Raw genomic sequence first — 23,662 nt, 5'->3', positions numbered from 1 at the left:
TCCGAACCTCAATGGTATCGCCATTGCATTCTACTCTCGAATTCTGATTGTACACTGCTTGTATCGATACATGCTTTCACCGCACCTGTAGCTTTCCTAGCTTCCCAGCTAATCCAGTGGCGCTGATAGGCGTGACGGCGTTGACGTCCCAAACAACGAGCTTCCCGTCCACACCAGACGTGCTGACCTGCGTGACCTGGCCGGGCACGCCTGCGTACGGTCGCACGCTGGTAATCGTATTCTGATGGACCGTGAAGACTTCGGACTCCGTGGAAGAAGAGGTGGTCGGAGATCCGGGGACGTTGGAGATACCGCGTTCCGCAGCATTGCGGAAGGTGTTGAACGCAGCGCTGTTGAGACGACCGACAGGCGATGCGCCACCGAAGCCTGACCGCGAGCCGCCAGACGACTTGTTGGAGTGCACGTCGTCGAGGCTGCCAATGAGCTCCCAGCCACCATGGTTGCCGCCGAATACCAGGGGCTGGCAATCGTGGCCCGCAGCTACGATCGTCTCCTCGGTAGTCCAGGTCAGTGTGACCAGCGGAAGGATGGCCAACTTGATGGTGTAGATAGCAGGGCCGCCGGGGTAGACGATATTGAGAGTGCTGTCGTGAGAAGCGAAGGCGAGCACGTCACCGGAAGGAGAGAAGCCGACACTGTGAACCCAACCTCCGGACGGGCTAGCGTATTCACCACAGATTGTGTTGAAGGGCAACTTCTCGCCCCAGACAGAGGGAGCAGGCCTGACTGACTATCAGCGATGGTTCAGAGCAAGAGATACATGTGGACGCACCTCTTATCGACGTCCTTGATGTAGGCGGAGAAAACGCGCGCCTTCATGTCGGCACTCCCAGCAGCAAGTAGGACATTATTGGGGTGCCAGTCGACAGACAGAACAGTCGACCGGATGGGCTTCTTGAGCAGACGGGAGACCCACCAGTCACCCTCCGGATCGAAGGAGCAGATGGCGATCGCACTGATAGGCATGACTATGGGCTGCTTGGGTGGGGTAGAATGACAAGAACTCACCGAGCACCACTTGCAACGGCAAACTTGTCCTCATTTGGGCTCCAGCGCACAAATGTCGCAGCGCGGTTAACACGAAGCAGGACAAGCGTGGGCTTCCAAATTACATTCCCGGTCTGGGGATCGGGAGTTTGCTGCCAGACATACGCGTTCCTGTCCTGCGCAGAGGTAACGATGCGATTGGATTTAGGAGCCCAGTCGATGGAGGTGATCGGCTTGTCGTGCTGTTATTCGCAGTTGGGCGGTGACATCGCGAGTGAATACGAGCGAGCTCTGGTCAAGGCTACGAAGCAACTGACCTCAGAGAGCGTATCGATATGGTTCCAGACATTGCCCTGACGAGCGTAAATCCGAACTTCGTTGGAGTTCAGGCTAACAGCGATCTCTACAATGGCAGAAATGCCGTATGAGAACGCACATCGATGCCACCTGAAAACAGTACGAGACGTACGAGAGCGGTCCGCGTTAAAGGCATGGCAGGTGACGGGGCTCTGCTGGCTGAGGCTAACCACCTCGATGGGAGCCATATCAGAACTATGAAGCCTTTGAAATAGAATGATAAGCAGAGGACTCTGGGCAGTCTACTCTGCGAAGTCAAGGGATGGTGTAAGGAATTGAGAGTAGCAAGCGGTCTGCTACATGACGCCCAGGACACTCCAGGAGATCGGCTGAACCCTATTACCGTAATCCAACCAAGCCGGACCGCACTGGACCTGAGCGACATTAATACTAAGCGACATACTCAATAGCGGATTTTCTGCTGTTCTCGACTCACCCTCGATAACTCAGTGGAACATACAGAATGAGATATTAGCTCACAGCCCTGCTACTCCATGCGATTATGGGAAGACGTGCATCGACTTCGATAGACTCTGAAAACCCGACCCGACAGCTTGAAAGTGAGCTCTTGTACCATACCGACCAAATACTCAATAAAGTGAATGAACTTAGGATGACCTGTTGTGCAAATCGCAACGTCGTTTGGGCATTGCGATGCGCAGGCGTCTCAGAGTGGACAGGTACGGACGAGTCACAACGCTCGAGATGTATGTAGTCTGACTCATGGGGTAGGCATTGATGGAGTACATAACATAGTAGGTCTTACGATGGCACGTCAAACCCTCGTATCTAGACTTCAACATGGCCCAACTCCGCGTCGTGAACTATGCGGAACCATCCGCCTTCTTGGAGGCGATGGAGCAATACGATAACAGCTTCATGAACTCTATCCTCGGTAACCTCCACGATGTCATACGGAACCTGGCAGAATCTGTAGAACCAAGCACCATGAGTTTGTGCGCAATATACCTGGAGGACAATCTTGTGTATGTGGGCGGGCAATTCGATTCGCTGGATGTATTGCTGATTATGGACAATGCTTGTTTCATACTACAGGATCAGCCTCGCGAAGCCTTCTGCGACTGCTGCTTGGTTGTTGTGCACGCCATGGAACGAGGGGGAGATGCCCGTCGCGGATGTCCTCGACGCCGTTCAACTCCTCTGCAACTCCCTTCTCTCCCGCGCCGACTCACCTTTACTAGGCCATGTCATTGCACCTGACAATGTAGGAGTGCTCCGGGCACTCAACTTCGCGTCGTCGATCGAGGACCGCCCGTCAAAGTCGGTTATGCCACTCTATCATCGCTTCTACCTCCATCTGGTGCGGCTCCCATTTGCACTACCATGTCCTTAGCCACGCTGGAGGACCTCGACTCCATCCTCCCGCTTCACCTCGCATTCACTAGGAGTAGTCCGCTGACTGCAGCCACTACCGAAGACGGTACTATCTGGGAGCCCATCCCAGCGGCCTGGAAGGTGTCGTTGGAGCTTCCTCAGCAGGGACGAAGGAAGAAGTCAACCTGAACGTACATGATCCGAGTGTCGAAAAGATTTACAAGAGAGTGGGGTTCTTGTCCCCGGACACGACGGAAGGCATGGAGTAGGGAGGGCGAGATCCTGTCAACTGGCAGGAGCGCGTGGTATACGCCTGTCATAAGAGGGGTGGAAGCAGAAGCATCGGTGCAGTGAGTGCGGCGGTGATTTCGGTTCTTTCGTTCCTTGAACTATGTTCTTTGCTGATCAACCAGGGGCAGGTATTGATTGAAGACAGGTTCTGTTCCCAGGCCTTATAGGGATACTGACATCTGTGGCCAAACTGTTTGACTTCCATGTACTGCGGGTACTATGTGGACCGCATTTTCCATGCCACTATAGTCGATATGTCGGGGAGCACGAGGCAAGGATGCACCGTCGTTCCGTCGCTATCGCAAGAATGTTTCAATGCCTTGCTATGGGGCGGCGGGGTGAACGTGTGTATACGCACTTTTGTCGGGTTAGGCATTCAAAACGTTGATTGCGTCAGAGAGCTGGCGGCTTGCTATCAGTATGCTTGTTTGACACTTGGCGGAGTGCACGACGAGATCAGGCCGCCATATCTGAGCTTCTGGTGGTGGTTGCGGCACCATTAGGTAATGTGGTTACGACGACAACCGGCCATTACAGTAGGGACCCGGTGGCTGAGATCAACGATCAGCGCTTGAGGAATGGACGGGACCCTCCCGAAGGGCGCATAAGTACAGATACTGCGGCATCTATGAGTGGCTGCAGCTAAGGAACGAAGGAAGTGCCCCTGGATCTGTTCGACATCGCCATAGTCTCAACACACGTTCCGTAGGATTCAAGGACAATCATCTCGTTTTGATAGTCTCGGAAAGGCTGTATAGGAATGAGATGTAAGATGGATGAAGTGGGGGACGGGCGCCTCGCACGAGAGTGTATAAGATGTTAGATGCTGATTAGTAGGGGGATTTATAAGTGCGTTCAAGGCGGGGATTAGCCGAGCAAGCGGGCAGCCTAGTGACACCGAGCCGGGCAGCTTCCGTTCGTTGTTTCCCCCTTCTCCCACTCCCTCACCATCATACGGGACGTCGTCGAGGCTCTGTGCTCGTCGCCCCCGCGCACGCCTCTTGCCATGGCGCCGTCGCAGCCGTCCAGTGCGGCTTCCACCTCGGTGCAAGTCGGTGAGTCCGCTTCCAGTGCAGTCTTCTCACTGTTCCCAATACGACGCCATTGCAGCCCTCCGTATCCGCCCTACCACCCAGCACGACCTCACTTCCATTCCAAGTCGCTTTCAGCGCAATGTAATCAATGCCGTCTCGAACACCACTGTCAGCGTGGATGCCACTCCTTCACCTGGTCCGGGCGCACCTGCTGCACCCGTGTCGTCCTCGGCCAACAACGCCAAAAAACAGACGTTCACCTTCGACCAAGTCCACCCCCCCTCGACCACACAATATGCCATGTTTACCTCCACTGCGCTCCCGCTCATTTCTCGCTTCGTGGAAGGATTCAACTGCACTATCTTGGCTTATGGCCAGACCAGTAGTGGTAAGACATTTACTATGACTGGCATGGACCTGGACGCGGACCCCACGGATCCCAACAACGGCATGGGCATCATTCCTCGAGCTGTTTCGACAATCTTCTCTCGGTGTAGGGAGCTCAAGGAGGAACGTGGCGGGGCCTGGACCTATAGTATCAAGGGTTCCTATATTGAAATCTACAACGAAGACCTAATCGACTTGCTGGCCGACGATACTGCCGGTAGACGCGACGTGCAGATTCGAGAGGACAAGCAGGGTCACATCATTTGGGAAGGCCTGCGAGAGGTTAACGTGAAGAATGCGAACGATGTTATGAAGTGAGTGCCCTGTCCATGTTGCATCCGCTATCCCTCCGCCCTGTGTAGTCCTTCTGCGGTGCCGTTGCTATCACACGCCGCAGTTCGGCATAGTTGTTGGATTACAACTCTAACGCCCTCTTCCGTCCAGCTTGATCCGCCAAGGGGCCTCTATCAGGCGTACCAATGAAACGGACATGAACGCGCAATCTTCGCGATCTCACGCAATCTTCTCTCTGACACTGATGCAGAAGAAGTTCACCGGAAGCGGCCCACCCCCACGCTCATCGTCCCCTCTCCCTCCCAATGGAAGGTCGCCCTCTCGCATTGCTCGACCCGGCTCCGTCGTCGTCGGCGCCCCTGGTGGTAGCCGGGTCTCCTCGCCTACGTTTGGCCGTCCCTCAACACCGAGCTTCCAATCTGCTATCGCCCGTGGCACGCGTCCTGCAAGCTCGCTCGGATTCTTGTCGCCGGATGTCGGAAGGAATGCTGCGAAGGACGGAGGTGAGGATCGTGGGGAGTGGGTCACTGTGGTCTCGAAGTTCCATTTCGTGGATTTGGCTGGTTCGGAACGCGTGAGTGCTCTCCATCAGACCCAGTGTATTAAGTTCTCACCACCAAGTAGCTCAAACGTACGGCCGCCGCGGGCGAGCGTATCAAGGAGGGTATCTCTATCAACAGCGGTCTTCTCGCGCTCGGGAACGTCATATCCGCCCTTGGCGACCCCGCGAAGGCGAAGTCGCATACTGCGTCGTACATACCCTATCGTGACTCCAAGCTCACGCGTCTCCTCCAAGACTCCCTAGGAGGTAACGCGCATACACTCATGATCGCATGTGTAAGCCCTGCCGAATGGAACGCGAACGAGACCGTGAACACTCTCAAGTATGCGAACCGAGCGAGGAATATCAAGAACCGCGCCGTCGTGAACGAGAAGGAGGAGGGCTGGGACGATGTGGAGTGGTTGCAGGGTATGGTCACGCGGTTGAGGAAGGAGATGAAGCAGATCAAGGAAGGTGGTGGTGCGGTTGCCGCGAGCTCATCCTCTGATTCTGCGGAGGGCGCTCCCAAGAAGGTCCTGGCGCAAATGACGGAACTTCGAAACAACTACGAGGACCTCCGTGAGAAGTTCGTGGAGCGCACCGAGGAACTGACTCGGCTGCGGAACGAGCTTGCCGAGAAGCAGAGGAACTCGACGGGCGGTCGCCTAGCCGGGACGGCGAAGTACGAGGAGATCGTTGGACCGGTCATCGAGGAGTACGAGAAGACCATCAGTGCAATGGAGGCAGAACTCAAGCTTAACCGCGCTGCGCTTCGTCACACGAATGACCTCTACGACGAGAAGGAGAACGAGTACAACACCCTCGCTGAGCGTCATGCTACGACGGAGATGTATGTCGAAGAGCTCAAAGCTCGCGTCGCGAAGCTAGCAGAGCGCGAAGCGTCAACAGAGGCAAGAGAGGGGTTGTGTATGTTGCAACTATACGCTGACATTAAGTTTATAGGCGTACGTCCACGACCTCGAGGAGAAGGTGCGCCAGTACGATGAGAGCCAGACATCGTCTAGTGGTTCCATCACCGACCTCAAGCGTGAACTCGCGCGCTACAAGGACACCGAGTCGCACTCTTCAGCGTACATTGCAGACTTGGAAGCTCGTCTTGCGAAGTCGGATGAATCAGTGCTTGCATTGCGGGAGACCGTGGAGAAACTGGAGCGTGAGTGCGAGAAGCGATGCGATCAAGTGGCGGCTTTGGAGTCTCGCCTGGAGAGTCTGAAGCAGGATGGCGAGAGTTGGAGGTCAGACCTAGAGCAGAGGGAGGCGAAGGTTCGCGAGCTTGAGCAAAAGATGGAAGAATGGGAGGCAAAGAGAAGGGCGGCGAGCGAGGAGAGGGAGCGGTTGGGCGAGCTGGCGAACGAAGTCCAGAAAGCGAAGAAGGAACTCGAAGCCGTCTCCCCTGTCAAGACGAACGGCACGAACACGAACGGCACTACGACAAATGGTGCCAACTCGGAGGCTTCTTCTCCCCACGAGGCCGATGGCTCTCTCGAAGCCCAACTCGTCACTCTCCAGCAGACCCACACGGCTACCCTCGCGGACCTGTCGTCTGTCACGGCGAAGTACCGTGATGCCCTCCGCGAGATTGCCGATCTTGCTGCTCAACTGCAGGAGGCCAAGGTCAACGCTCCTGTGCCGGCGCCCGAGTCTCCGGAACGTGGAGATGTTTCCCCTAGGCGCAGGATCAACAGGTCGAAAGACCAGGAGTCGTCAACTGGATCAGGACGACGCCTTTTTTTCCGCAACGCGGCCTCGTCCGAGTCTCTCCACTCCAGGTATGTATCCGGTAGCGAGAAAGACTTACTTCCTAATGACACGGCAGTCAGATCGCTCTCGCAATCTGTATCGCTATCGCAGGAGCTATCCTCGGCCAGGTCGCGCAAAGCTTCTACTTCCAGTCATGGAACAAGTAGTTCGATCTCGATGTCCCCTGGACACTCTCGTCCCAATCTATCCATTTCCTTGCCTTCCGTCGCCATCTCCCCCACCGAACGTTCCGTTGCCAGTCTTGAAGAAGAAATCATGCGCCTCCAGGATGTCATCAAGGAACGAGAGGCCGAGATCTCCTCTCTTGAGTCGACGTTGAGGGAGAAGAACCAGGCAGAGGCGGCGCAAACTCTCGTCGCGTCCAAGCGAAATGCCCCTGAGCCCAATGCAGACGACACTCTCCTCCACCTTTCGCCCCAAACCATTACCCAGTTCAGCGAGATTCGAAAGAGTCTGGACCTCCACCACGTCAATTCATACACCGCTTCCGATGTCGATGAGTCGCTAGTGAGACTCAATGAGCTGATGCGGTATGTAGAAACGACACCCAGAGTAGCATCTTCGGCTGACTCTGTACGACGTCTGCAGGTCGATGGCACAGAAAGAGTCGAAGCACAAGGAGGTTGTTGACGATCTTACCAGCCAGCTCAACCAAGTTCGTAAGCAGCACGAGGACCTGCAGGTACTCTCACGCGATCAGGTATGTAGGTCAACCCAGGTAGAAGTGGGGCTTGTTGTTCACGTCACGGCAGGCCCTCAACATGAGTACGGAGCTTGAAGCTCTTCGCAAGAAGCACGAGGAGGACCTTGCGAACCACGCGCAGGACATCAAGGAGATGGAGGCTCTGCAAGTCCGCCAGGCAGAGCTCACTCAGTCCGTAGAGGAGGCGCAGCGTCAAGAAGCCGAGCTCCAGGTCACGTTGGAGCATCTCAAGAAGCGTGAAGCTGACCTTGTCGAGTCATTGAATCAAGCCGAAGAGACTCACGCGGCAGAGGTTCAGCAGCTCAGAGCTGATCACGAAGAAGCGCTTCGCGCTAAGGAAGCCGAACTCGGTGTTCTCATTGCCAAGCTCAAGGAAGATCACGAGGCATCTCTTGGAGAGCTTCGCGCTCAAGTCGCCGAGTCGTCTGCTGCCCTAGAGAAGGCCCAGCACGAACACGAGGACGCGTTTGGCAAGCTTAAGGCGGAGCACGAAGATGAACTACATCGCCGCCTCGATGAGGCTGCTGGGCTACTCGAGCGTACCCGTTCCGAGCACGAGGCTGCCATCGTGAAGTCGGCTGCCAACCACGAAGGCGCCATCAACGTCCTAAAGGCCGAGCACGCGGCGGCAATAGGCAAGCTCGAGGCCGATCACCTGGGAGAAGTGCGCCGTCGTGCTCAGGAAGCGGAGGAGACGCTGCAGAAAGTTCAGGCCGAGCACTCAGATGCTCTCGCCAAGGCGACCGCCGAGCACCAGGAGACGACGAAGACCATCGAGGAGCAGCACGCCGCTCACCTCTCGCGCATCGAAGAGGAGTACTACAACGCCCTGACCAAGCTCCGTGCTGACCATGCCCAAGCGCTCGAGAAGCAGGCGGCGGAAGCGGCGACAGCAATGGAGCGACTGAAGGACGAGCATACCCGCGAACTCCGTATGGCAGAGATTTCTCGCCAGGGTACTCTTTCCGAGTCCGAGTCTGCTCGCGACGAAGCACTTCATACATTGCAGGAAGAGCACGCTTCAGCCATGAAGAACAAGGAGCAGCAGTTCGCGTCAGACATGCAGCGGCTGAAGGATGAGCATGTGCAGGCACTCGCTGCGAAGCTCGACCAGCATCGTGAATCCCTGCAGCGTCTGAAGGCAGATCATACCCAAACTCTCGCCAAGAAGGAGCTCGAGTTCAGCGATGAAGTTGAGAGGTTGCATGCGGAGCACGCTCGTGCGCTCGCGGACAAGGACAAGGCGCATCAAGCTGACCTCGAGAAACTCGCCGATGAGCACTCTGCAGTCATCGCGAAGCTCAACGAGGAGTCCGCACAGGAGATCGCGAGGCTGACTGCTGCCTTGGAGGAGAGCAAGACCGAGCGCGCCGCGTCAGAGGCGGCATTGCGATCCGAGTTGGAACAGGTCTCAAAGGCGGCCGAGGAACAGCAAGCCACCTCACACTCTCAGCACGAGGCGGCTCTTCAAGCTCTGAAGGACGAGCATGTAGCTGCTCTCGCCGAGGTCCAACGCGCACACGCCGAGGAGCTTGGACGTCTCGCGGATACGCATAAGTCCGCGCTCTCGTCGTCCAGCTCCGATTGGGAGGAGCAGCGCTGTGCTCTGCTCAAGGAGCACACGGAGGAGATCACTCGTCTCAAGGCGGAGCACCAGACTGCCACGACTGAGGCTCAAGCTGCTCTTGTCGCGGCCGAGGAACAGCATCGCTCGGAGCTCGAGAACTCGCGATCGGAGACCGAGGAACTCCTTGCTCGTGAAAAGGAGCACTTGAAGGCAACGCTCGCCGACGTGGAGCAGACTCATGCTGCAGAGCGCGAGACCCTCCTCCGGAACCACAACCTCCTTCTAGAAGAACTCCGCAAGAAGCACGCCGAGGAGCTAGAGAACTTGACGAAGGAGCACAACAGCCTCTTAGACGAGCTTGACACCCACAAAGCTGCTGCGGAGGAATGGGTCCACGCGCGCGAGGAGATGCGGCAGGCGCACGATTCGGCCATGCAGCAGAAGACTGCGTCCATCACCGCGCTCGAAACGGAGCTCTCTGCCGTACATGGCGAGCGCGACGAGCTTTCAGCCGAGGTCGACAAGCTGCGTGCCGAGCTCCAACGGACGCACGAGGAGACATCGGCGCTCGTCAAGGAAGCGTCCAAGCGTCAGTCGCTCGTCGACGAGCTTGAGAGGCACCGCTCCGTCATCGCGGAGATGCAGGAGAACCTCCAACGCACGAAGGACGAGATGGACACTCTCGTGGCCGAGAAGAACCGGCAGGACGCGCTCCTCCGCGACCTCCAGCAGCAACTCGGCAGCCCGACGACGCCTTCGCGCCCGCCAGTGGATCGCACTGTGTCTTACACACGTGCGACAGGCATCATGTCACCTGGCAAACTCCCGCCTCCCACACCTCCGCCGACTGTTCCTATCCCCCCCGCCCCCAGAATTATGCACGAACAGACTAGCTCCTCCTCTTCCGCCGGTATCTCCTCGCGCAGCATTAGCATCGACGGAGAGTCACCGTCCACGCCTGCGACGTCTGTTAACCACTCGCTCGCCGGAGGTCTGCCGTCGCCGCTTGCAGGGTCACGGGAGCCCGATCCGAAGGTTGTTGCGCAGCTCGCGCAACAGTCGAAACAGATCGAGGAGCAGGAAGCGATGATCAAGACGCTGAACAAGCAGCTGAATCATTGCGAGACGGACCTTCAGGCTCACATGGACATGGTTGCCACGCTTGAGGCGTCGCTTGGGGATTCGGAGAAAAATCGTAAGCGTCTGTTGCTCGGTGATCTGCGTGTAGAGCGTTCCGACTGACGGTCACGGAATCTTCTCCCAGTCCGCAAGGCGCGGATGCAGGCGACAGAGCTGGCTCGCGAACGCGACAACCTGAACTCTCAGATCGCCAATCTGCGGACGGAGCTCCAGGAGGCCAAGGCGGAGGTGGTCAACGTGCGGCGGTCGATCGTGGAGGAGAAGCAGTCACTCGAGTCGCGCCTTGACGAGGAGCGGCGGGCGAAGGAGCGTGCGCGAGCACAGCTCGACAGCCGGATGGAGGAGCTGCAGCGGCGCAAATCGAAGTTTGCGTGTCTATGATCGACGCGGGTGCGGTGTTCTTATGCATATCTCCCATTTGGCTGGATCGGATCCGGATACCTCCCTCTCACACTCTCACTCTCTTCTCGCGACGTGTTTCTTTTCACGATCATCCTATCTCTCCTCGCCATCCTCGCCATCTCCCCTTCCATCTCACATATCCTGCGGCTGTTGGCCAGCGCACTCCCCAACCTCATCCATCGATTTCGATCCTGGTGGCAGCCGGCACCTGGATAGTGTACAATATTCTCCCAGGCGGAGAGGACCGTGTCGCTTTGGATGCTTCCGGTCGGCTTCCCCATTCTTCCTCCGCCCCGGATAGATCACGATTGTTGGTTCGATTTCGAGACTTCGCTCCGTCGTGCCTTTTACGTTTATAGCTATTGTTCTACGTACTTTAGATGTGTCTACATATTTGGCCCGCTATCCTGTTGCTCAGCTCGAACGGATACCCCACGCTCGTTCCTACATATGACCCCTCGAACCCATACCTACTACTACTACCACCTGTGTCTCGCTACGTATGTGTGCCCGCGCGTCCGCCGACGATACATAACATATGCTTGAAATTTGCTTGAAGAGTGACGGCAAAGCGAGTGTCTGGGCGTGGGGTGAACCGAGAATGGGGCGGGGTAGAGCGGGGGAGGTCTAGGCCGGGATGGGGCTGATGTCGGGCGGGGAGTCGCGAGGCGGCGCAAGGAACGTCGGACCGGGGCATCGAGCCCAGTAGACGCCCGGAAGGCGAGCCAATCGCGGGCAGAAGACAGCTTATGTACGGCTCCTGCGAGTGCACAGACGACAGCTCCCAAGTCCCACCCGTCTGCGCCAGAGTCTGGCCACCCCGTCCCCGCCAATAAATTCGCCCCAGCTCCCCTCCCCTCTCCCCACATCCCCCACCATCCTCCCCCGCTGCCATGGCCCCGTCCCTCCTCGCTCGCACCCTCCCTGCCACCTCCCGCACCCTCCTCCGCGCACCCCGCACGCCGCGCACACCCCCAGTCCAGGCGCGCTTCAACAGCGATGATGCCGCCGTCAAGGCCAAGCTGAACAGCATCGCCGCCAAAGCGCGCGTCGTCAAGACCCTCCCCGACTTCTCCATGGCTAACAAGGTCCGCTGCCCCTCTACTTCCGCCGCGCCCCCCGCTCATCCCCCGCGCTTCCCCCCTGAATAGGTCTGCCTCGTCACCGGCGCCGCGCGCGGTCTCGGCAACGAGTTCTGCCGCGCGTTCATCCAGTCCGGGTGCACCTCCCTCGCCATCGTCGACCTCAAGGAGGAAGAGGCCGAGCATGCTGCCGAAGAGCTCATCAAGGCTGCCTGCGGTCAGTATCGCGCTTTCGATCCCTCCGCCCCCTCTCCCGCCTATTCGCCACACAACGCTGATAAGGTGTGAAGTTGACAGTGAAATGGAGCCCAGCGACTACCGTGTCATCGGCGTCGGCTGCGACGTCTCCTCGGAGCTCTCGGTGCAGCAGGCGTTCAGGCGCGTCATGGACACGTACGGCCGCGTCGACTCGGTCGTGGCGTCAGCAGGTTCGTCATCGCGCCAGCTACGCCAAGGCTATCTGCTCACCCGATCATCGTTCTCCCGCAGGTATCGTCGAGAACTACTCCGCCTTCGAGTGCGTAACGGCGCTTCTCATCAATGGCGCGCCCCACCGACGCTGACGCTGTGCTCTTCCGCCTCTTCCTTCTCCAGCTACCCCTTCGACCGGATAAAACGTCTCTATGACATCAACGTCCATGGCGCGTTCTTCACTGCGCGCGAGGCCGCGCGCAACATGATTCCCCAAGGCGGAGGAAGCGTTGTGCTGGTGGCGAGTATGAGCGCCAACGTAAGTAAACAACTGATCGCGGCTCGGCGTAATCCCGGCTGATACCCCACACTCCATCTAGATTGTCAACATTCCGCAGCCCCAGACCCCGTATAACGCGGCCAAGGCTGGTACGTGTTTCAACACAGCACTTCCCGTCACGTGTGGCTGGAAGCCATGAGAGCTTTTGCTCACCATTTTGTTTGCGTGTAGCCGTCAAGCATATGGCGGCCAGCTTGGGCGTGGAATGGGCCAAGAAGGGCGTTCGTGTGAACACGCTCAGGTATGTTGTGATGTCATAGCTTCTGTGGCGACGAGCTAACCGTGTCGTGCCTTGCGACATCCACCTATAGCCCAGGTTACATGCTCACGAAGCTCACGCGCACTATTCTCGCACACGACCAGGAGCTGAAGGTACGTCTCTCACCAGTGTACCCCGTGTGCGATCAGGTGCTGATACTCGTGGCGTGTCCCCAGAAAACTTGGGAAAGCCTGACACCAATGGGACGGGTGAGTGGTTCCATCCCAAAGCTGCACGGCACCTGTGTTGACTAGATTGACCGCAGATGGGAGAGCCCGAAGATCTTGCTGGCGCGATCGTTTTCCTTGCCAGCGACGCGTCGCGATTCATGACAGGAGCTGAGATCCGCGTGGACGGCGGCTACTGCATCATCTAAAGGCCAAGGCCTCGACATCCGAATTTCTTGCTCATTGGTTTAGTTTCCGCCCTGATGGACTGGCGGCAATAGAACTTCCGCTCACAACATAGATGTAACTTACATACCTGTCGTGGCTTAGTCGTGGGGACACTGTTGCTCTGCTGATTCACTCGCTCTGTCTCAATCTTCCTCCCATTCCTGTCGTCGTCTCCTGCTTCACTTACGTATGTGTGTTATCCCCATGCTGCTAGGCAAAACATGACATACTATATCGTAATCTTATTGCAAGATGTAAATGGAAGCTTCGGGGTCTCCTGTGATCTGCCCAGTCGGACGTAGTGGTGTATATGCAATGCAACAGGTCCCGATAACCTCGGATTGACTCCAAAGGCGCATCTCGTTGCGTAATCAACACAAAAGCCTGGCTCGCGGTGGAAGCACTACCTGTGGAAGATCGCGTGAGGCACAGGACGAAACTTAGCTTCAACCTTAAGCTGAGATCGCCCAGGCATCGACACAGTCCCTCGGCGGGATGCCCCTGTAGGCGTCGACGATCTCCCGATCGAGCTTCGCCCACTTGGCCAGCCTCTCGATGCCCTTCACGTCCAGGTCGATCACGGTGATCGTCCCCTGCCCGACGGCCTGTCCAGGCTTCATGCGCAGGATGACGGAGCAGTCCTTGAACGACGCGGAGAGGAGGTACGCCTGCAGCTGGTACCGGAGCTCGTCCTCGTCCGCCTCTGCTGGCGGGCAGGCGCGTGTCCGCGTCTGCGTCTGTGCCTCGGACGCGGACGCGGACTCGGGGCGAGGGGGGTGCCGCGAGAGGTACGTGTCGACGAAGCGCGTCCATTCTGCCATGTCGGGGTCCGCCTCGCCTTCCCCGAGCTCGGCCGCGTCGGCCGGGCGGAGGCGCGCCCAGAGCGCGGTGAGGCCCTCGACGTCCAGCGCGTCGAGGGTGCGTTGGAGGGTCGACAGGGTACGGAGGACGGGCGTGTCGAGCAGGAGGGGCAGGAGCGCAGACGTGAGCGCGTCGCGGACCTCGTCGGGCGTGTGCGCAGGGCCTCCTTCGTGCGACGCTTCCGGGAAGAGCTGCGCGGCGAGCGGGGCGAGGGACGCTGGCCGCTGTCGGCGAGATCACGATGACGCACAAACAGGCGACAGGCACGCGGGCCCACAGATGCAAACGCAGAAACGGGCGAGGTTAATCAGGATCAGGGCCACCGCGCGAGGGTGGGGGGAAGAAGACGCACGTCGGCGGCGGGCGTGAGCTTGCGGCCCTGGACGAACACGCGCAGGTTGTTCACCGCGGCCCCGCTCCCGAGCCAGACGCTCCACAGCGCGTGCAGCGCGCGTGTGACGCGCGCCTTGTCGCGCGCGAAGAGGTCGAGCGGGCAGTACCCGAGCGAGACGTCCTCGCCCTGCGTGCTCTTCAGGTGCGCGTGCATGCAGAAGCGGCACGTCCGCGTCTTGATCTCGCGCGTCTCGTCCGAGAGGTGCGTACGTGCGGGCAGGAAGCCCCACTTCGGCTGCGTCCCCAAGAACGCAGGAGCAGACGTCCCCAAGAACGCAGGAGCAGACGTCCCCAAGAACGCAGGAGCAGACAGCGTAGGCTTGCTTGAGCGAGGGTTGCGACAAGCCGACGTGCGACGACGACGCACCTTGATCTCGACCGCCCACCCGTCCCCGCCAACCAAGTCCGTCGCAAGCACCGCCTTCCTCCGCCCGGTATCGATCCTGTCCTTCGCCCGCCGCTCCTTCGGCCTCTGCGCCTCCGTCAAGTGCGCCAGCTGCTGCAACCAGGCGCGCTCGACGCGCACGGCGTCGAGCCTCGGCAGGAACTGCCTCGGGACGAGCCGCTCGATGACCGCGCGCTGGAACACGATCGTCGGGTCGTCCGGCTCCTCTGCGTGGTCGTGCGTCTCTGAGAACTGAGGCTGCTGGTACTGCTCTGTATCCGAGTGCTCGCGCTCAGGGACGGGGCCCTTCCGGAGCCGGAGCGCGGTTCCGTCGAATTGGGGGTGTGGCGGACCGGTGTAGGAGAAGACGATTGTCGAGCCTCCTTCTGAGATGTACTTCCAGTCGTGGGGCGAGGTGTCAGCGATTTGAGGCGTATCAGCCATGCTTCAGCCAAGTTCGTCGAGGAGAGACAAGTTCTGGCTCGTGATCGATAGAGAGCCAAGCACAGCTTGGGCGTCAGACTTCATCCCATCAGTACTTGGGAAGCGCCTGCGTGATAAGTGTCGTGTATACGAAGTCAAAAGGTCCAAGAAAACCCAATGCTCTAAAGGGAAAAGTCATGATGTATGATACAACACAGAACCAATGAGGGTATGTATACCCTAGTAAGAGGGACGCAAGGAGTCTAAAAGATGATATTGGAACTGCCGCTCTGCGAGGCTTCGCCTTCCCCCTCGCCTTCGCCGTTCTTGCGGGCCTTCTTCGCCCACCGCAAGCCGCATGCGTTGCATAGTGTCTTCGGTCCCATCGGACCCTGACAACCGCAGTACGTGAGACTACTGTTCTTCTGACTGCTGGAGATTATCTAGAACACGCACCTTGCGCCATTCGGGCGAATCCGTCCTCCCGCAGGTCACGCATACGTGTTGATCGGCCACAGAACGCTTCAGCTGCAGAGCAGAACGTACGTGGCTCCAGTCAGCCTACACGCGCACGTCAAAGATCCCACGCGGAGCATACCTTCTTCCGAGGCCCGTCGTCCTCGGCGTCTGGCCCAAGGCCTGAACCCCCAAGCTCGAAGCTCGGCCTCGCACCCTCCGGGGCGCCAAAGCTGTCTGAAGAGGCGAAGAAGTTGTCGGAAGGGCCGCCGAGCGCCTGCGACTGGTCACGGAGCTGCGCGACGCGCTGCTGGAGTCGCTCGTTCTCCATCTTGAGCTCGAGGAACGTGTTCAGCCTGTCGGCGCGGGCACCTGCGGTTTAGCTTCGTGCCCCAGAACCGGCAGAGAGACGCACATGGCGGTGTTCCGGCTCGGGTAGGGCTGCGCCATGGCGAAGTAGCACTTGAAGTCGTCCGAGTGCGGGAGGTAGTGCGGGCGCCCGCGGAGCTCGAAGAGGACCTCCTTGGGGGCGGAGGTGTAGTCGGTCGCGGACACGTAGAACTCGTTCTTGCACTGCAGCCGCGCGTACGCGAGCATGTCCGTCTTGGTGCGGATGCTCTCCGCGAACGCCGCGCGGAAGGGGCCCCGGTCGTCCGCTGTGTGTGATCGTGGTCAGAAGGTGCCATCGTGAATGCAGGCGACGCGCCTCGTCTCGGGTGGAGAGAGAGAGGGCGCGGCAAGGACACGCACCGTTCATAAGATCGATCAGATCGCCGTCCACGAGCTCGTCGTCGCGCCAGCCCAGCAGCTCGGTGATCGCGTTGCCGCAGTACCAGACCTGGCACGTCTCGGAGAGGACGAGGATGACGGTGTCGTTGAGCTCGGTGACGAGGAGGTCCGCCCACCGCTTGCGCTTCGTGAACTCGAACACGGGGATCTCCTTGGCGGGGCTGAGCGGGTCGGCGGGCTGGCTGGACGAGGCGTCGGGCACGGGCTGCGGCGGGGGAGCACTTGAGGCCATCTCACGGCGTGCTGGTGGCGGAGGCAAGAGGGATGCGAGGGGGTGAGAGGCGTGGATGCAACATATCCGCGGCCGTCTTCGCGGGAGTGGCTGGAAATGGGAGTAGAGCAGCGTTGATAGCACCCGTCCTCGATCCCTTGCTCAGCGCTATTTCTACTTCGGGATAAATCACGTAAGCCAACCGCCCAAGAACGGTGGGTCCATATGGGTCCTGACGCGATCGAACGCTTCCGTTCTGCATTGTCAGTGCGTCGCCCTCAGACTGCATCCCCTTGGGATGAGGCATGGTGAATGGCTGCCAGTGTGTGCAGCAGGAGAAAACAGTCATCACGGCCGAGCCTTTGATGCTAGCGAGAACGAAACGTGATGATCATTGCCATAAGGTTGAGAGCTAACGATGGAAGGACACGTCCGAAGGTACGGAGTCCGGAAGACCCGAGGAGTGGAAGTACATCTCGTACTCCAGACTGCAATAATCGTCCCCCCAGTCCTGCCCCGACGTCCCCGACGCCAAGCTATCCGCCACCGACGCACCACACGACGACAGCGACGACGACGACAAGGCCATCTGCGAGAATCCGGTCGCTACGCTGTCCGACCTCGCCATCTCCGCCTGCCCGGGGACCGCCAGCATGTCCCGAGCCGCTTGCTTTGAATAGAGACCGGTGGGGGGGTCGGATCCCGCGGGGAGGGGTAAGGCGAAGTAGTCGGACGGCGTCTGCGCTCCAGATCGAGCGCCAGAGGCGTTAGACGATGATGAGGAGCTACCGCGGCCGAGAGGCGGGGGCCCGTTACGGCACTGCAGGTCCTGCTCCTTGGCCAGGTAGATCAGACGCTCGACCACGTCCGCGACGTCGCCTGCCCTCGTCGCATGGTCCGTGGTCGTCGCCAAGGGTGTCGAGTGCGGCGTGGGGATCCTTGTCCTGCATTGCTGGGGGCTGTGGGAAGAGTTTACGTTGAGTGTCATGAGGTCACATATGGGGCGCCGCAGTGTTCGGGTTAACTCAGTCCCGGACTAAGGAGCGGATAGTACGTACTGCAGAAAGCCGTTGGGCTCATTTGACAAGGGTTGCTGCGAGCGGGGACTAGAAGCTCCTGTAACGCATAACGTCGGGGGTGGAAGTGAGGTACCTGAGGCGATAGTCTGAGATGACACCGACGAGCGGAGTGTGCTAGAAGGCCCGGCCATAGCATCGTTGCCCCCCGCAAAGCTGCCAGAAGGGAGTTGAGCAGAAGCTTGTACGTCTCCGACAGAGGAAGGCCGAGGAAGCGAAGATCCAGCCAGAGGTGGAGGGACGTAGAACATAGACGGAGCGCACAGCGTGTCAGCCGACCCACAGCCAGACCCTTGCGGCGGAGCCCGGCTGTCGACCGCAGTCCCAGACGAGTACGCAGATACGGAAACAGAGGAAGACGAACGCGAGGAATCAGCAGGCGGACAAGGGGACAGAGCGCCAGTGCCGTCGCCGTCGTAGCCTTCGTCCAAGTCCATAGGCCTCGGCACCCGGTTCTGCATGCGCTTCCATTTATTCGCCCGGTGCTCCGCGATATAAACGCATTCCACCTCCTGCCTGTCACAGCGCTTGCACGTCGGTCTTTCGCCTGTGCACTGCCGGCGAGGGTGAGGTATAAGATGGAAGCTCCGACAGCCAGAGCAGAGTATGACGCTCACCTTGCTCTTCCGCTTCCTGCACGCCTCGCACGCCTGCTCGATCCTGATGCGCGTCTTGGGTAGACGTTTGAACAGCTTGCGGCCTTGCGCCGTCGTGAGCGTCTCGGGCGGCGGATGGACGTACACGAAGGGATCCTTGGTGTCCAGTACGCTCATCGTTGGCCCTGCGTCCGCGGTGGCGGTGGCCGGTGGTGGTGGTGGTGGTGGTGCTGCTGCTGCTTCTGTGTGCGTCTGAGCTTGGGTCTGCACAAAGTAGGGGATAACGAGATTCCGCTCGAGCGCAGCTTGCAGGAGCTGTGTCTGGTATACAGCTAGGTCCTGCTGCATCGTCGCGTTGGCCGCATGCTGAGGAAGTTGGTATACCTGAGAACCTGGTCCCGATCCGCCGTGAGGAAAGCCACCGAACGGGTACGTCTGGAAGGTGCTGGCAAGTGGTGGCACTGGGGGTGCTGAGGCAAATGGCACCTGCGCGGCTTGGGCTTGCGGGTATGCGGCTTGGACCTGCGGAGAGGCGGCCGCCTGACGTCGCGCTTGAAGAGCGTTGTCGTCCCTGATCCCGGACCAGCCGAGCTGTTGCGCATAGACAAGAGGGTGTAGACCGGGCGCCTTGGGAGCAGCGGAAACCGCGGGCGACTTCCGACCTTGGACTTGATGGCCATTGCGAGGATGAAAGGCAGATAGAGGGTGCGTGGCCAGCACGTCGGGCGGCAAGAAGTTGAGGGGAAACTGCATGTCCGTAGGAAAGATGTAGAGGACGCGCTATCGACGGGTCGAGCACGGCGTAGGAGAGGTGCCCCGTAGGGCGAGACTGGCATCGAGGCTGACAGAGGCTGACTTGCGCTGTCGTTCGTATGTCAGTGACGATTCCGGCCTGCCTGTCGGGACCTGTATAGCAGCCTCTCCACGAGCTTTCCCATCTCCGACTGGTCGCAGGCGTAGCTGAACATGACATGGCAAGCGACACATGCTGTGGCTGCCTCGTGAGTCGTGGGTCCCAGTCCGATCTGGCGAGAGTCGCGAGACGCAACTTGGCATGCATAACGCGCCGTTGCGGTAAGTGCTGCGCTGTGCATCTCTGGTAGACAACCTTGCCAACCGGACGAGTCGGAAATGAGACGGGCCATATGTGGTCGCGGTCCTCGGAGTGGTTCGAACTGCACTCCGTCGGAGGTGGATTTGCTGTGTTCACGTGACTGTGACGTTACGCGTTCTCGTACGATCTGCCAAGTGCGGCTTGCGCCCGACCGTGAGTCGCATAGACCTCGACGTCCTCACATACTCGCCGATAACTTGGATCACCGTGGTTACGATGGCGACAAGCCGACCCGTGGTCGTCATCCCGCTCCTCCGCCATCAAACACCTCTCTAAACCGTCCGCGTTGGTGTCTGCTCCTTGTGGCAAGGGCGGCATGGACACCTCTGCCGGCAATGGCATCAGGGACGTTGCGTAGCTCGGTGAAACCAGGCTATTCAGCGGTGGCAAGTTGATCTTGGTTTCGCCCTGGCTTTAAGGTCAGCATCCGGCCCTTACTTTCGGGCGCGCGGGGGTAGCGCCTTTTTTGGACGTATTGATGCTACTAGAGTGCTCGGTCGATAGAGGGCGATGACGGCAGCCCTCTTCGAGACCGATGCGCTCTCCTCTCTGGCGGCAAATCCTCCATAAGCGAATACAGGACACGAGCGACGTCGACACGTTGCGTTGATGATTGTCTCTGCGGTCCTGCTTGGCGATCCTGGTCGTCGACCGACGAATTGTCAGCCGACGGGCAGGATTGTTGTACCTGTCAGCCCCTCTACCACCGGAGACCTATAAAGGTCTGAGCACCGACAGCCAGAGACGCTAGGTCAACAGCTGGTTGTCGACCCGTTCGCTCCCTTCCGTATTCACGCCTTGGCCTTTTTGCGTCTTGTTACTTGTCGGTCTACCCCTTGAGCTTCTTCTAAACTATCGCATTCGACGTACGCCAATAACGACAACATGCTCTGCGCTCCACTCGCTCTGTTCGGGCTATTCTACGCTTCTGCGGTCACCGGCTTGGCCATCCAGAAGCGCGCCGTCGACTTCTTCGATCCTGCACAGGGCGGCGGGAGCATCTTCGACAACGCCACGTTCGGCGGCGAACCCTTGAATGTGCTGCGCGCCCCCTTCCTGACAGCGATCGACGCCCATGTCCTGACGCCCTCGCTCTTCACAGGTGATCATCTCGGGGCAGAGTTCCCCGGACGTGCTCACGGACGACGGGATCTTGAATTACGCACAGGCGATCAGCTTGTGAGTGTGCTCAAGTCAAACTGCACGCCCGCCCAGATGTGTAGATGCTGACAGGGCGCATCGCGGGGGTTCCCCCCCTCGCCGCTCGAAAACGTGCCCAGCTCAAAAGAGTGTCTCGGCTTGCACCTCGGAACGCCTCAGACGGCCAACCTCGGTGATGGCAACGGGTCGCTGAATCAAACGATCGAGTTCCGCCAGGACTTTGGGAACGATTTCCTCGGAACGTGTTTCGAGAGCTTGCTCGGCGGGAACCACTTCCGGTGAGCGTCGTGCTTCCCATTTGAACATCGTGTAAAACTGACTGTATCCGCATTTGTAGGGTCTGGCGCCAGAATGGTCCGAGTGCCAACAGTGGTGCGCTCTTCCTTGCGTACGTTACAATGACTATATGCACAATCGTTGTCGGGCTGATAACATGTCACAACTGATTCTAGCGTTTCCAAGGAGCAGGACGCGAGCGCGAACCACGACCTCGTCGACGACGGCTACAACATCGGACGGTGCGTCTCTGCTTCTAACCATGCGTGGGCACGGTACTCATTCCATACCATGACAGCAACGAACTCGTGGCGGCTGCAGTGGGTACGAAAAGCCACGGAGGCGTGACGTACAACACGGTAGCAAAGAACATCACCGGTCTCATGCCAGCTGGCAGCGACGGTGTCAATCACGGTGCGAGCGCGTTGGACGCTTGAGCACTCGAGCAGCACAAGCTGACGAGCCGATTGGTCCGCAGGCATCGCTGTGGATGGTGTCATCACCCTTCTGACCGTGACCATACAGGATTCGTGACGTGCTCGACATGTATCTGCGTAACGCACAATCAACATGCTGTTAAACCTCATAAGAAAACCGACCTCCACAATACGAAGACACATGAGACGTTGGAAGATATTGTGGGGTTTATGCCACAACATACACGCTCCATTGAGCGTTGAACGGTGTGCCAATCCGAAGTGCCCATATGCTCGAATCGCCCGTTAGGCGACAACATAACGCATTTTGGTTTCCCTCCCCGCGCACTAATCCCCGCCGTAACGAGGAGTAGGGCGCGACGAGGTACTTATCCCGAGGACCACGAAAAGGTATGCGCCAGGACCGAAGTCCCTCCCCCGGGTAAGCCCCAGACTCAGACCAATCCCCAGACTGATATCGCAGACCAGCTTCCTAGACCGTAGCCCCTAGTTTCGAGCGCCCACCAGAAATCCTAGACAGAAGCCTGGAACCGTCATCAAGACCGAAAGTGCCGACACAGATCCGAGAACAGAGCCTTGGACGAGAATTGCACCCCAGGATACCAAACGCAAGCCACAGGTCGAAACTCCAGGCTGAGACCCCGCACTCAAGCCTCTGGCGAACCAAGCCCTCACGCCAAAACCCCATGACGGGAACCCGGAAGTAAGCCCCCGAATGGAACAGCCCCCTGAAAGCCCAACCCAACGTCACGACTCGAAAGCCCGATCTAGAAAACCACCAGATCGACGTCCCAGGCCGAAGCTCCAGACAAGATCCCAGGCCAAGCGTAAGACCGACTCTTCACGCCGAGCTCCCAAACCAGTAGCTCGAGCCAAGACCCGAGACCGAAACCACAGACCGAGGACCAACACCAAAGCCTCCAACGAAGCTGCATCCCGAGAGTCCGAATCAGAACCACGTATCGAAACCCCAGACAGACATACCAGGCCAGAACGTCGGACCAAAGCTCCCCAGACAGACAACCACACCGAAGCCATCCAGACCCGAACCCCTGCTGGGAACCTCCAGGACCGGAACCCATTCCACAAATTGAGGACGGAAACCAGAACCAGAACCAAAGCCAAGGCCGCAAACAAGAATCATACCAGCCCCAGCCTGGCCACCTGACCGTCTTCTATGCGCCCGTTTGCACGATACAGCCTCTTGATGGTGGTGATTACTGACGCGGAGACCAGGGAGATCCAGGAGCTAGACGGGCTTGAAGGCCCAGAGCTGGCACCTGGAGGAAGGCGGGGACACGAGGGAGAAGGAGAAGAGAGGGAGGGCGGTCTAGTCGTGCTCTCGGGAGGTTCATATAGTGGCAAACCAGAGGTGGCTGACGGCTGACATGGGCCGAACAGGCGATCGTGAGGCCGACGCTGGTGTGGTCACATCGAACGTGATGGAGTGGATCGAGCGGATCGCCTTGGATTGGTTCGAATCGACGATACCTATGATCGAAGAATGCGCCGTGTCTAGAGTTGAGAACAAGTGCTCGAGCCCGAGCGAATAGTCGGTGACAGTTGGCGAGGCGGGATGACATCCCCCCATGGTCGATGGAGCGTTGTCTCCGAAGACATGAAGTATAGCTATTCGTTCGTCGGACGTACGCGGACGTGATAGCACGAAGTGATGGAATACGGAGAGGTTGACCAAGCGGACGATATTGAGGCGCGCGGCCTTTGTGGCAGGGGTCGAAGAGCCAAACCACCTCAGGCTGCGACGCGACGCGTGCGGCATCACGTGCTCGTGTTAGTGGTGGAAGGCCTAGGGCTGGCTGCAAGCTCTAAACTCAAAGCCACGAGCACAATCGTGGCGACTCTCGCCAATCGACTGCGGTGTGTACAATGGGTTTTACACGAGCTTCTGATGCACACCATCTTCCTCTGCCACCCCAGTGTCGCCACCCCCTTTGTTTCGCGCCTAAGACACGTGCACCTCTAGGACGACTATTAGGACGTCTTCACAGCTTCCTGCGGGCAGTATCCCAAGACACTTGCACCCATCCCTCCGCCATCCACTGCGATGATTCGCTTGACGGACTTCCCTGATGACATCCTTGAAGAGATCTTCCACGCCATGCGTAGCCTGATGTGTTTCCCAGGAGAACGACATT

General features: G+C 58.8%; 8 protein-coding genes across 8 annotated transcripts; 4 read left to right on the top strand and 4 right to left on the bottom strand.

Annotated features, from left to right (window-relative positions):
• Window positions 1–76: 76 nt before the first annotated feature.
• On the bottom strand, window positions 77–1,553 carry DICSQDRAFT_48892 (WD40 repeat-like protein; the record flags this gene model as incomplete). The annotated part of the gene is made up of 5 exons (XM_007361351.1): window positions 77–743; window positions 794–976; window positions 1,030–1,250; window positions 1,326–1,411; window positions 1,478–1,553. 5 exons carry the CDS (start codon window positions 1,551–1,553, stop codon window positions 77–79), a joined length of 1,233 nt encoding a protein of 410 aa, XP_007361413.1.
• A 613-nt stretch (window positions 1,554–2,166) lies between these two features.
• On the top strand, window positions 2,167–2,969 carry DICSQDRAFT_124184 (uncharacterized protein; the record flags this gene model as incomplete). The annotated part of the gene is made up of 3 exons (XM_007361350.1): window positions 2,167–2,351; window positions 2,422–2,646; window positions 2,792–2,969. 3 exons carry the CDS (start codon window positions 2,167–2,169, stop codon window positions 2,967–2,969), a joined length of 588 nt encoding a protein of 195 aa, XP_007361412.1.
• A 994-nt stretch (window positions 2,970–3,963) lies between these two features.
• Window positions 3,964–11,307, top strand: DICSQDRAFT_152139 (kinesin-domain-containing protein). The gene is made up of 9 exons (XM_007361349.1): window positions 3,964–4,046; window positions 4,102–4,726; window positions 4,857–5,280; window positions 5,331–6,158; window positions 6,211–7,037; window positions 7,089–7,559; window positions 7,618–7,729; window positions 7,782–10,494; window positions 10,564–11,307. The coding sequence occupies exons 1-9, from the start codon at window positions 3,998–4,000 to the stop codon at window positions 10,818–10,820; spliced, it is 6,306 nt and encodes a 2,101-aa protein (XP_007361411.1). The 5' UTR covers window positions 3,964–3,997; the 3' UTR covers window positions 10,821–11,307.
• A 427-nt stretch (window positions 11,308–11,734) lies between these two features.
• On the top strand, window positions 11,735–13,309 carry DICSQDRAFT_143502 (NAD(P)-binding protein; the record flags this gene model as incomplete). Its single annotated transcript, XM_007361348.1, has 10 exons — window positions 11,735–11,929; window positions 11,993–12,140; window positions 12,214–12,351; window positions 12,413–12,440; window positions 12,518–12,653; window positions 12,715–12,763; window positions 12,846–12,915; window positions 12,986–13,046; window positions 13,110–13,142; window positions 13,199–13,309. The coding sequence occupies 10 exons, from the start codon at window positions 11,735–11,737 to the stop codon at window positions 13,307–13,309; spliced, it is 969 nt and encodes a 322-aa protein (XP_007361410.1).
• A 471-nt stretch (window positions 13,310–13,780) lies between these two features.
• Window positions 13,781–15,411, bottom strand: DICSQDRAFT_49505 (uncharacterized protein; the record flags this gene model as incomplete). Its single annotated transcript, XM_007361347.1, has 3 exons — window positions 13,781–14,355; window positions 14,538–14,817; window positions 14,950–15,411. The coding sequence occupies 3 exons, from the start codon at window positions 15,409–15,411 to the stop codon at window positions 13,781–13,783; spliced, it is 1,317 nt and encodes a 438-aa protein (XP_007361409.1).
• Window positions 15,412–15,535: 124 nt separating this feature from the next.
• Window positions 15,536–16,867, bottom strand: DICSQDRAFT_177513 (uncharacterized protein; the record flags this gene model as incomplete). The annotated part of the gene is made up of 5 exons (XM_007361346.1): window positions 15,536–15,782; window positions 15,847–15,918; window positions 15,989–16,202; window positions 16,262–16,502; window positions 16,597–16,867. The coding sequence occupies 5 exons, from the start codon at window positions 16,865–16,867 to the stop codon at window positions 15,654–15,656; spliced, it is 927 nt and encodes a 308-aa protein (XP_007361408.1). The 3' UTR covers window positions 15,536–15,653.
• Window positions 16,868–17,258: 391 nt separating this feature from the next.
• Window positions 17,259–19,271, bottom strand: DICSQDRAFT_165844 (uncharacterized protein; the record flags this gene model as incomplete). Its single annotated transcript, XM_007361345.1, has 3 exons — window positions 17,259–17,805; window positions 17,905–18,476; window positions 18,540–19,271. 3 exons carry the CDS (start codon window positions 19,269–19,271, stop codon window positions 17,259–17,261), a joined length of 1,851 nt encoding a protein of 616 aa, XP_007361407.1.
• A 1,246-nt stretch (window positions 19,272–20,517) lies between these two features.
• On the top strand, window positions 20,518–22,504 carry DICSQDRAFT_98008 (uncharacterized protein; the record flags this gene model as incomplete). Its single annotated transcript, XM_007361344.1, has 8 exons — window positions 20,518–20,670; window positions 20,735–20,811; window positions 20,913–21,071; window positions 21,131–21,181; window positions 21,246–21,311; window positions 21,368–21,483; window positions 21,548–21,896; window positions 21,975–22,504. 7 exons carry the CDS (start codon window positions 20,518–20,520, stop codon window positions 21,601–21,603), a joined length of 678 nt encoding a protein of 225 aa, XP_007361406.1. The 3' UTR covers window positions 21,604–21,896; window positions 21,975–22,504.
• Between the last annotated feature and the right edge of the window lie 1,158 nt (window positions 22,505–23,662).

The sequence above is a fragment of the Dichomitus squalens genome, assembly GCF_000275845.1.
Source record: "Dichomitus squalens LYAD-421 SS1 unplaced genomic scaffold DICSQscaffold_2, whole genome shotgun sequence".
Lineage (NCBI taxonomy): Eukaryota > Fungi > Basidiomycota > Agaricomycetes > Polyporales > Polyporaceae > Dichomitus > Dichomitus squalens.
The sequence above is the reverse complement of the archived record's forward strand: the minus strand, read 5'-3'. Positions and strand labels throughout refer to the sequence as shown.